We start from the raw sequence: 13,022 nt of genomic DNA, 5'->3' as shown, positions 1-13,022 counted from the left end.
TATTTCTCTATATCATCTCTCCATTCCTTATCTCCATTTTCCTCTTTTTCTGAGGAAAAAGGCTAATACTGCTGTCTTATCTGTGGTCCAAGAAAAGGCTTGGATAAGGCAGCAACAGGCTACAGCAGCTGTTTCGCTTCCTGGCCAATCGCTGCACGCCTGGGAACTGACTACCGTGTGCGGCACGAGCTGAGGAATCATTCCAGCTGCGTTAGCCGGCACGGAATGAATCCGAAGAACGCAATGGGGACGCCGTCGTCTGATCACAAAGCAGGCGGGCAGCTGCAGCCGCTCCTTTAACCGCCGCCGTTAAACCCCGGTAGTTTCCAAGCCGCCCTCTATCGATTATGCCTGAAGCTATTGCTCGAGCGCATTGCATTTAAAATGCTGACAACGTACACAACACCAATGTTTGCGGAACATTCGGTCACCTTCGGACGACACACAGTGAACTTGTCCATGAGCCGTAATGCGTAGAAGCGCAAGGCATAAACCGTGCCCGGCTAGTCCGCCACTGGGTACGCCCTGGGTCTGTTGCATGGCTCCCTCCGCGGTCAGGCTGGTGCTTGCCTGCAGCGGTTTAAAGGGAGCATGCCGCCTTTTTTCGCGCTTTTCATCTTTTTTCAGGTCAGGTGCGTCGGATTTCATTGCTGATACCAGTTTTCTTCAAATCCTTTTGAATTGCCCAGGATGTTGATTTTGAGTATCCGCGCCAACGAAAGAAATCGTATTCGACACCCGGCGCATCGCTATCAAGGACATACTTTTCATTAGCCTTACTTTTTCCAACGTGTGTTTGCGCTCTGTCATGTTTGCAATACACTTCTTCGTTAAAATGTTTGTGTAATGAAAACTACGAGAGTTTGAAACACCATTTACGAAAATGATTTACAAACATGAGGCTGAAACACGTGAATTCAGCGAACCGTTACACTATGGCTTTGATTTCTCCCATATGGCATTTAGCACAGGGACGTTTTTCGAAGCGCACTTTGACTTTGGGAAACGGGGCATCACATAGTTTATAGTGGCACACAGGTTCAAACCTCACCCAATGCGCAACCAGGTTCAAACTTCAATCAAATTAGTATCCCCCTTATGTATTGGTGGTGCTGCAGCTACACTACCCAATGCTATCATTAGATACAACTGGTCCTAAGGTTTTACCAGAGTATGCTTTGAATCGCGCCCCAAAGCAGTAAGGTTGGTCATTCCTGTGACTGCATGATAATTTACTCACAACCTGGTGGATAATCGATAACGTGACGGTATTTGGATGTTTAATATGTGGCCAACTAACTAAACAACGGCGAGTGTGTACCCCTGCAAGCGTCTCTATATCCCAGACTCTCATCGAGATGTAGGCCGTGTAAGTCAATGTTGACTGCTCATTCCTAACATATTTGTCGTGTGACTGAGGAGAAGACAAAACATCTCAAACTGATATATTGGCAAGGAAAAAAATGTGCGTGATGGGCTAGCACGCTTCCTGCAGGTTAAATCACCTAGCAAAAAAAAAAAAAATAATGAAGAAGAGAGACCCTTCACATCTGGCCCAAGGGCGTGGACTCCATGCCACAAAAAGGCTAATGGAGGAAGGACGCGGTCTGGGTGGGCTGGATTGAGTCGAGGTGAGCATTACACACAGCTTGCCTCACAGAGCAAGTGAGCAGTCGGGGTGAGCATTACACATAGCTTGCTCACAGAGCAAGTGAGTAGTCGGGGTGAGCACTACACACAGCTTGGCTTCTGCATATCGCGTGACCTGCTCTGATGTTAATCTGACTGACCCGCCCACATTCGCCATCGCCATCATGGTACTATCTAAGAAGCACTGAACACCTTTCGTGGTGTTATCTAAGTGCCATCGAACACCTTTCATAATGGTACCTTAGTACCATCGAAGATCTTTCATGGTGTTATTTAAGTACTACTGAACACCTTTCATAGTTTGTCTAAATATTACTGAACACCTTTGATGGTGATATCTAGGTAGCGCTGAACACCATCCATGATGCTATCAGGTAGCACTGAACACCTGTCATGGTGCTATATAAGTAACAACGAACACCCTGCATGCTGAAATCTAAGGAGCACTGAACACCTCTCAAAGTGCTATCTGAGAAGCACTTGACACATTTCATGGTGCTATCTAAGAAGCACTGTATACCTTTCACGGTGATATCTGAGAAGCACTGAACACCTGTCATGGTGCTGTCTAAGAAACACTGAACACCTTTCGTGGACTTAGCTGGCAGCAACATTCGCCACACCTGCAGATGTGCGGTCATGACAGGTGAAATTCTAAAAAAAGATTTTAAAAAAACTGGTGAACGCTTTGCATTTCGGGCATGTTCCTGGCTCGTGTGGTTGCTGTGTGGGCAGATGACGGCTGATCGAGCATGACACAGCCTGGGATCAGCTGGCTCGGTGGAGACAGTGCTGCATCCTTGCCATGACAACTGGTTTGATTCATGCTCCGTTATATCAACATTTAGCGAGTTCTACAGAACTCTTACCTTGAGTGAGTGCAAAGTTGAGATTTGACATCATGATTATAAAAGGAGCAAGCACCATAGGTGTCATGGTATATACTGAAATGCCCCTTCCCCCCCCCCAAAAAAAAAGAAAGAAGCAGGACAGGACTGGACCTGGCACACGGCTAGGCAGGAGAATGCTTGAGGCGTCCCATATTGCGTCACTATAGTATATATCTCAGCTATGCCGCATACGTGTTTTGCATAGCATGCATTTTAAAGCGTTATGGCTCAAGGACAAACTCGTTTATCGTGCCATACTTTCAAACATTTCCGAAATTGGCGCTTGGTGTGTTATGCTTAGCATTTTCAAATTCTGCGCGATCGAGCAATAACTTAAGGAATTATCCTTAACAAAGGGACGTTCCAAGGGGTTTAGCGTTGACCGAAGTGCTACAGGAGAAGCAGCCAAAGACTACGAAGGGCTGAAAAGGACACACGGTTATTGGAGCCCTCATATCCTCACCGCCCGGACAAAACGGAGACAAACCCAACTCAAAAGGAGAAAAAGCTCGACGGTGGTATTCGCTGAAGCCTCTCTCTCTCTCTCTCTCTCTCTCTCTCTCTATCTCTCTCTCTCATCTCTCTCTCTCTCTCTCTCTCTCATCTCTCTCTCTCTCTCTCTCTCTCTCTCTCTCTCTCTCTCTCTCTCTCTCTCTCTCTCTCTCTCTCTCTCTCTCTCTCCACGTCAACTGACGGAAGAGAAGGGAAAGAATGAAGATGCAGTTGAAGGTGACAGCCAGAGGGGTGAGAGCAAGACGGCAAAAGTGCGAGAGGGCGAAGGGTGTGCGGACGAGAGCGATAAAGCGGGGGATAGTGACTGGCTGATGGCAGGGGATCCACTTACTTCCATTGCTCTCCAGGGCTTCAGCTGGTGCGCGCCGCAGCAGGGGGACACAGCGGGAGGGGGAGGGCAGCTGAGGTCACAGAACGACGCACACCGACCTTGACCCCAGCCAGCAGCCAGCCAGCCAGCCAGTGTTGACACATTGATCCGGAACGATTCACTCCAAGCGAACCACCCGAGTAGCCACGGCAGACATGGCCGATTTGGTAGCTCTGCTAGCACCGTGGTTCAATCGCTCAAGCCGCGGCGAGCCATGTCCAGCCACAGCTGCCGTGTCTTCACTGCACACCGAGTCCGGTGGTTGGCCACACGAGATGTTACGCCAGCGGCGCGACAGAACAGAACTGCACGAGACTTATCTGACGCAATTAAAAAATGCCTGGGACTTATCGGGTGCAATTAAAAAATGCATGCCTGTTGGCACAATTTCGACGCGCAGCGACGACAAATTTAAAAGCATGTCTTGCTGCTTGTAGTGCAGTGCGGCTACACAGACGGACCAGAAAAAAGCGTTGTGCATAACGCCATGGAAATCACGGCGGGCTAACAATGGCGGTGCAAAGAAATTCTACCGGAAAGCATACTAGCTATAAACTGAAAGTAGATATGTTTGTTCACATAGACAACAAACTCTGGGTCTCAGGCAAAACGAGATCCGCACAATCTATGCGGTCCGAAACGCATGCAATGACAGACACACGATAACTGACTTGATGCTTGTGAACACAACATGTCATATCCGTCCTTCATCCAGTTTGAATGCATGGATGACCTTAGATTTCATTATTTAGGCTAGAAGTTTAATAGCTGTATTTTTCATCACGTGACGCATGACAGACACAGATTAGCAGAGTGCATATGCACTGAGTGTATGTCACCCATCTTTATATGAGGACCATCATGCACAATTTTGTATCACACTTGACGTACCGGTTCTTAAACAACACATCTGAACTGGCGGGCAGGCTAAATGTTCGTTTTCAGCCAAATATTCGCATATTTCCTATCACTTTGTTCGATCGAGCGCAGGTTCACGTTTTTAACGGCAATCAGTTGGCCAACCGCTCGCAACAATCCCGCACAAATCAGGGAACAGCCAAGAAGAAGACCCCCAGGACAGAGCAGCCAGCTGACAAGGGAATGCCTCTAGGCGGGCGACACAACGCCTGTGACGTCACTGATGAGCGGGGCTGAGAACGGACCGTGCGGCCCGGCGCCGACGTGCTGGAAGGCGAAGGGAAAAACAGCTCTATTAATCAAACGGCAGGATGCCCTAACATATCAAGCCTGACCACATAACCAATTTTCGAATGAATGATGTAATGGAAACTTGCCTAGCGCACATGATAGAAAGGCAAAATACCGAACGATAGATGTCAACGGGAAAATATGTTGATATGGAGACTGATGAAATGGGAACCGGCGGCACAACTATTGCCGAGAGTGACTGTCGGCGTGGAAAATGTTCAAATGCAAAAGCGTTGACCGGCTAGGCTGCGACGGGAGCAAAGCTGGAGATGGGAATTGAAAGAATAGCAAAATTTTTGGCGAGACAGTCATCAGTGATAAACTGTAGCACACATGGGCCAGCACGATGTAGCGGGCTCACATAATATTTTTTGCTTCTTATATCAAGTAATCAAAACCAAAGTGCTTTCATTGCAATAGCTTTTATCAGTGGTGGTATTGGCGGGTTTTGAGCCATAGCGGAATGCGTTTGCAAGTGTTATAAATGTGAATTCAAGTGTTTCATGTGCATACTTATGCATGCATGCATATTGGAAGTTGGCATTCGCTCGCGGTTAGTATGCTTGCGTGATGTTTGATAATAAACATTGATCGACAGATAGGTCCATGTTTTGCCTGGCAAGAATCAAGGCTTTTACCCCACTTTAACGCCATAACCCATGAGTATGTCTTAGGGTCGACATGTCCCTCATCTCCCCACAGACATAAAACAGTGAAAAGACCAAGCCCGTTTTTCTAGATTTGGCTTTCGGGACATTTTCGCGGCATCTGAAACTGAGGCCTCCAAGGTTTACGCTAAGCCCGCTCATAACTCATCCTAACCTGTCTAATGCAAGCTAAAGGGACACAATATATAATACTCCAGCTTAACTGCCCCGACAATACTGGCACGCCACGACGCGAGCCAATGCATGCGCGTAAGCTATAAAGGGAGTAAGGCATTAGCCGCTCGGTGTTTGCCAAACGCAACCAGCGCTTAAAGCTCACGTGCATTGCGCACACAATTTTGCGCTTGGTCACTTACATTATGGAATGAATGAGCTATATCCCCTTCATTTGTGTGTGTGTGGCCTCTTACTTTCCACTCCCTTCAGTTTATATGTTTATTCCAGCCGAGCTCATACCGCACTGTCAATGTTTCGCAGGAAAGCCATTCAATTTCCATGAGTCTTCATATCCACATTTATCCCTGATATAAGCAAGGCATTCCTAAAGCCGCGAACGACGTCAAGGATCCGTCATGCCAGAATGCTTTGGAACGTGCTCATGATGGGCTAATTCAGACACCATGCTGTCCAAGGTGGTGTCCAAGCAATTCATTTGCTAAATGAAATCGTCCCGTCAGAAAAAGAAACCTAAAAATACTTCCGTTTAGCTTCTCTTGCTGGCGTTATGAGAAGTCATGTTGAGAAAAACTGCCCTTCAAAATGACAGCCGGTACTGGTTAAGCAAAGATATCGAGAAGTTGCTAGGATATCTTATGACAATACGAGCCGTTCAAAGCAGAGGTCATGTATGTGAAGGACCATGAGAACTGCGTTGCAACGTGAAGCATTCGCTTTTCTCACCAAACATGGAAATGAAGAAAATGAAAATCTGAGTTGAATCATGTTGTCAACGTTAGAGTTTAAGAAGAGGAAAAATAATATATATAATACACAAACCACACACACACACACACACACACACAACACACACACACAACACACACACACACACACACACAACACACAACACACACACAACACACACACACAACACACACACACACACACACACACAACATAGTATATATATATATTTTATATATATATATATTATATTATCTATATCTATCTCTCTCTCTATCTCTCTCTCTATTCCTTTCTCTTTTCTCTGATTGCCTGACAATATTATTCGTGTTTACCAGTACCTTCTGGCTTATTCCCAGTTGGTTTCTTTCGGCATAACAACTCAAGATATTGGTTCGGTGCAGTTGCTTCCATTCCACCATGTGAGCATTTTGTTGTCGAGATCTTTGCTTTCGACCACTCCACATTTTAGAATTATTCCTGTCAATAACAGTCTTCGCCAATAGTTAGCTTTCCGTCATCGTGGTCTGACATACTTTCATTACCTCCTTCTGCATTTGTCAGACTACAAGCACTCAACGATGAAGCACAGAAAAAGCAACAGTTATAGACCAGGTGCATTCCCTGATTGCCGCTTATCAAGTAGTCAAAGAGACAAGCGCTGCCAACAACCACACGGTTGTCGCGAGACACATCCGATTACGCCAACCATTTGGCTGCAGATACATGGGCTTGCAATCATCCAAGCACGCAATGGTAACATAGTATTTGCCTTTAAACATATTGTATGTTTTTGTCAACTTCACTTATGCTGTTCGCTGTCTTTGCTATATGACACTCGCATATGGTGTTTCTTTTAAATTGAAGTGTATCCTTCCCATTCAACAAGGGCTGGTTGGTTTTAAATCAATTCATCGGGTATGCCTACCAAATAAAAGTATGATGCCGGTCGAACCAAGGTGAAGCTAAAAAATGCACAAAGCACATAGTCATGCGTCCAGTATTTGTCAATGCCCATTATCCATTCATCGGTAGCGGCGCTGCCCCGGTGTTTGATGTCAGTAACACGCCATACGCCGAGCTTCATGGGGATTCGGCGTCAAAAGCTATGAACTCTCACCCGACATTGTCTAGGCTTGGCGTTTGGAATAGTCGTATGCATCCAAATGGAATCAGTACAGGCACGTAAAGTCTTTTCTTAACGCCAGCTGGGGCCACAGTATGACTGAGACACCATCTGAGACCGAGACGCGTCTCGCATCTGGATGAGGCGTCGTCTGAGACCAAGATGGTGTGAATGAGACAACACCTGGGGCACACGCTGTGAATGAAACACTAAGGCAGACAGTATGAATAGGACACCAGCTGGGACCGAGACGGTGTGAATTAGACGCCAGCTAAGACCGATAGTACAAACAAGACACCAACTATGGCAGACAGTGTAAATAAGACACCAGATGGGACCGGGACAGTGTTATTTAGACACAAACTAAGGCCGATAGTGTAAATGAGACACCAACTAAGGCAGACGGTGTAAATAGACACCAGCTGGGACCAAGACGGTGTGAATGAGACACCAACTGAGGGCGAGAGCGTGAACAAGACACCAACTGATACCGAGACAGTGTAATTTAGACACCAACTAAGCGCGACAGTGTGAACAAGACACCAGTTGGTACCGCTACGGTGTGAATTAGACACAAACCAAGACCGACGGTGTGAATAAGACACCAGCTGAGACCAAAACGGCGTGTACTAGACACCAACTGAGGCTAACAGTGTGACTATGACACCAGCTGGGATCGAGCCGTTGTGAATTAGACATTGCCTAAGGCCGACAGTGTGAAAAGGACACCAGCTGAGACCGAGACAGTGTTAATGAGACACCTGCGTGGCATGAATGCGTGAATGAGGCATGGGGCAACGGCATCAATGAGGTTTGGTGATGAGAGCGCACGCGTCCACGCGGGCGCGGGCGTGCGCGCGCGCATGTGTGTGTTGCGTGTATATGTGTGTGCGTGTGGGTGTGTGTACATGGTTTCTATGCGCATACACACGCATCAGCAAACGGTGGCCGCTCGGCCAGGCGGTGCCAGCTTGCACTGGGCGCGCAAACTACGCAGAGCCAGCCAGAGGGAGAGAGAGAGGAGAGAAAGAGAGAGAGAGAGAGAGAGAGAGGCCATGCGGTGCCAAGTCAGCCGCCAAGCACGATGGAACCACCGCCGCACACGGCCCAACAAACCACTACGTACTTGCACGTCCCACCATTTGGACTGCTCGAACGCCCTTACGAAACAGGGCCACTGCGAGAGACAGCAGTCTGTTAGTGGAACAGCATGAGAGACAATGGTCTGCTGGTGGGGCGGGCGGGAGACAACGGTCTGTGGGATGGGACGGTCGCAGCCGGTTGATGGAGACTAGGTCAGGCACATCGGCTCGATAGTAGGAAATGTACGGCAGGGTGAGGCAGCCATTCATTGGTTGGAACACAACGAATGTGTCGTTGAATGAATGAATGAATGGCCACACAATGAATGTGTGGCCATTCATTGTGTTCCCACACAATGAATGCATGACATTCATTGTGTGGGAACACAATCACGTTCGGGGGATCGGATGTCAACGCTGTGCGAATGGGGCAGCATTCTGCTGATCAGACAGTAAGACTGACTGACTGAGGCTGAGCCTGTCTTTTGGTTGGGTGCTATTCTAGTAGGGTATAACATGTCATCAACAACTTCTACCAGCAGGGTATAACTTTTTGTCATCAACTTCTACGACTGGCTGCAATTTCGACGGTCGACTGCATCGACCGTCGCTAGGCGGGCTCCCAGATCACACAAACAAGTATGGAGTCGGACTTTGCCCAAGCATTTAGAACCGTCTATGAACTGCACGAGCTCGAGCAGGTTTGTCAATGAACTTGCGAGCTAAATGATGTTAAGCTTGAATAAAAATAGCGTAAACACATCCTTTGCCAGTGGCATATCATACCCGGGGAGTTCGGATATGCTTACTGAACACCAATCAACCACGGAAACTCTGGGTTGGTTTGCGCCAATATGCTCACAGAAATACCCACTGCAGTAATACCATCGAATGATATGCACATCACGACACCAACGTGCCACACGTCCCAGTCTAAAACATTACATCTATAATTATATCGAACATCATCTACATCTAGAACTTAAATGGTGCACATCAAACGCGTGCAAAAGCTGCGTATTGTAGGCAGCGCTTAACTAATGAAGGAAGTACTATAGGACAGCCCGTGATAACAATAGGCTCGCATTGTTAAGCCTAAACTCAGAGCTGTAACATACCGTCGGCCCATTGTCGATGTCTGATGCTCTAACGCTGCGATCTAGCGCTATCTGGGGGCCAGACGGCGTTGCAACACTATAGCAAAAGCACATTCCTAATATTGCAGCGAAAGGTTATTACAATGATGCAGCCAGGGAAGAGGATGAGGAGGCGCTGTTCCATGGGGATTGTTAACTGATCGTTGACTGGTTGAGCAGATCATTGAGGATTGATGGACGTAGTAGATACTGCAAACTTTTTAGGGTTTACTGAAGCATTTAAAACGCTGTTTAACACGTTTAAAGTCATGCTGTTAGGTTCTTGGAAACTACGAAACCAACAGGTGGCGACCTGGACGGTAGGCACGGTAAGGAGCCTTCTCCAAAGTAACTGAGTCAACTCTCCCGTGAAATCTTAGCGGAAGATTTTTGTTCTATGAATACTATGCTGAATTTCTGCATGAGTTGCTGCGGGAGCCGGAGAGAGATGATGACAGACTGGTTCAGGTTCTATCGTGATGTCGGAATCTAAACTCATGAATATATCACAATGGCCTATAGCTTTGTTTAAAAACAGCAGGGGCCTTCACTGCACCAAGTCGCGCGGCAGGACCGCGACAGACTTCGGAAGGTATAAGGAACAATGGCATCGGAGGACAGCCGCGCCAAACGCCCTCACCTTTATCTGGAAAAAAACTAGGCAGCGGATCATCGTCCTTTTTCCGGCGAACGAGAAAAACACACGGCGAAGCAGGCATGCGGTGGTACGGATCAGCCCCGGCGGGGAAAAACTAACTTGGTCTGACGCAAAAACGTTAGGCAGGTAAGCTGGCATGTGCCTTTTGCATTAGAGCCATTGTTTGCAAACGCCAAAGATCCATCGACAAAAAAGGGCTGGCGTACACGACAGGGCCAACACAGCCATCGCTTCACTAGGCTCACGTCAATTGCATCTTCGGAAAGCTAACACTACCCGCCGCATACCGCCTCTGGCTTGAGCCGTGTTTCCAACACATGCTCTATTCACTTAACTGTGTCTCATGCACCCCAGTAAATAACTGAAGTTGGCCAAAAATATTCTTAAGGCCTGTCATGGTCGTCATGCAATAATTAGTGTAAAAAACTTCACGTATGCTTGGAATATGTGACGAACGCTGCCATGTCATGTAGGTCGTGCAATACAATGAATAGTGCACAACTCGTCTCGCAAAAGGCCGAATATCGACCGGCGCTTGACCTTGCTAGTCGTCAAAAGCGCAAGACTGGACCCGATGGTCGTCAGAAGTGCAAGCCTGTCTACGATGGTTGTCAGAAGCGCAAGACTGGCCCCGATAGTCGTCAGAAGTGCAAGCCTGTCTACTATAGTTGTCAGAAGTGCAAGCCTGTCTACGATAGACGTCAGAAGCGCAAGACTGGTCCCGGCAGTCGTCAGAGGCGCAAGCCTGGTCTTGATAGTCGTCAGAGGCGCAAGCCTGGCCCCGATAGTCATTAGAAGCGCAAGCCTGTCTACGATAATCGTCAGAAGAGCACGCCTGGTCCCGAAAGTCGTCAGAAGCCCAAGCCTGGTCCCTATAGTCATCAGAAGCGCAAGACTGACCCCGATAGTCGTCAGAAGCGCAAGCCCGGCGACGACAGTCGTCAGAAGCGCAAACTCCGCAGGTAATATCACATACAACTCAGCTTCAGTGGTAATATCACATACAACTCAGCTATCTTGGTCAGGTCCTTCAGGTCATAGTGACGTCACATCGGTCAATACTCATCCCTGTTGTTATCGCGATCGTGAATTGTTACGACGGAGCCTTCATTGGCGAGTTTTGCTTGAACTATGATAAGATGTCGAACTATGATAAATAATAAAGGTGTGAACTTATAGCTTATATAATAAAAAATGGTACGATTATGATGATAAACATAAACTATGATAAGGCATGAAAGACCAGCACGGTCATCAGGCTTTCCAGACCTTTTTAGGTATTTGCAAACGCTGATCACAAGATCATGCAGGCTGACAACATGAAGCGCAAGTCCTCAGCATTTCTATCGCTCAAATTTTTCCATATCTACATGCAACTTGTTTGATCAGGTGCGTTTCTCCTAAATAATTGTAGCATCCCCAGAAGTTCACTTTCCCGTTCGAGTAGTAGAGAACATAAAAATTTTCACACTGCGAAAAACTTGAAAGGCGGTGTAACCGGACTTAGATGCCGATGACATATAAAGTCGCGGTGACGTGACGGTAACGGATTCTGACGGAGGGCAGAACGAACCAGCATATACTAACCAAACGCAAGTGGATATGTCCAGATAGTCACGTGCTTTTGCTTGTAAGTCACGGACCTGTCTATGTTGGGGCGTTTTCATTGACTTATCTCAGGAGTCAGCGGCCAGGGCAAATGCGAATATCAAATACACTACACAGCGGCCAAGGTGAATACGAATGTAAAATACACTACACAGCAGCCAGAGCAAATGCGGACGCAAAATGCACTACACACGTAGGCGTAAGACCCTAATCCCGGGACAGACGAACATTGGGGTAGGTTGTGTAATTTGGCCGTAATGCTTGGTCCCCAAAACCCGGTAGCTGGATTCGTTAATGTAGTCGGATGTTTATCTCCTGACAGAAACGCAAGTTTCTAGTATACAGTTCTGTGCCTACCAAGACTAAAACTCTTCCTCTGTCTCGTATTAAAAAATCGTGGTTGCTCGCACTACCAAACGAACATTGTAACTGCTGAGCGGATAAACGATGCATTACGCTGAGCACGCCTAGGGTCGTAAGACACGCAAAAATTTGTAATGTTATAGTGAGAAGCTCTCGAGTGCAGGAATGACCTAAGTCCTTCATGATATCCCCGCAAAAAATGTTGCAAATATGACGTGAAACTTACTTTCAGCAGCTGTCCATAACTGAGCCCCGCGCTCATTTCCTAATTCGTACACCACATTTCCCTGGCCGTGTCCGTCCGATGTACACATTTTTTATTGTCGTATTACAAAGACACCTTTTTCTACCAATCGACCGTTGAACGCACAGAATATGAAATTTGCTTTTTAAGAGATGATTAAATTGAGTGATTCGGTCTTTGACATCAAACAATAGCCTTGATTAATTGTCAATTATCTACGACACGTAATGAAAGCTGAGTACTTCGACGCTGTACATTACCAGCAGCGGCGAACGGTGGCATTCGCAGTGTGTGTGTGTGGGGGGGGGGGGTGTACTCAAAAAGTTTCATCAAAGGCCTAGATTATCGTGCTGCTGGACAGCGAAATTTCTGGCATAGCAAAAAGCTTCATCACATGTTTTTTATTTGTTCAAATTTAGTACTCGATCTCCAAATCCAGGTTGTTGGGATGTATTCGCGTACCTATTAATGCATGTAACAAATGTGAGAAGTGCGGACCTCGTGACCCTGAGAGACAGTATGGCGTACGCCTCTACCAAAACAGCGGATTTCACGAGCAGCGACGGTGCCCCAATGAGAACTGATTTCACGGACAGTTACTA

General features: G+C 47.1%; 1 protein-coding gene across 8 annotated transcripts in view; it reads right to left on the bottom strand.

The window, feature by feature from the left end:
* slo (calcium-activated potassium channel slo) overlaps nucleotides 1-13,022 on the bottom strand; it is a 97,558-nt gene that overhangs the window by 22,661 nt on the left and 61,875 nt on the right. For 6 of the 8 annotated variants that reach the window (XM_037226017.1, XM_037225933.1, XM_037226097.1 and 3 more), the window contains 2 exons: nucleotides 8,456-8,506; nucleotides 3,385-3,408 (listed from right to left, as the gene is read on the bottom strand). The exons of 1 other annotated variant lie outside the window; for it this stretch is intronic. In XM_037226017.1, coding sequence (XP_037081912.1) covers nucleotides 3,385-3,408; nucleotides 8,456-8,506 — 75 coding nt within the window. The remainder of the gene's footprint in view (nucleotides 1-3,384; nucleotides 3,409-8,455; nucleotides 8,507-13,022) is intronic. One more of the 8 variants, XM_037226167.1, reaches the window with a different exon arrangement.

This window comes from Pollicipes pollicipes, unplaced genomic scaffold, assembly GCF_011947565.3.
Source record: "Pollicipes pollicipes isolate AB1234 unplaced genomic scaffold, Ppol_2.1 Scaffold_1600;HRSCAF=1878_pilon_pilon_pilon, whole genome shotgun sequence".
Lineage (NCBI taxonomy): Eukaryota > Metazoa > Arthropoda > Thecostraca > Pollicipedomorpha > Pollicipedidae > Pollicipes > Pollicipes pollicipes.
This window is presented reverse-complemented; position numbering and strand designations above follow the sequence as displayed.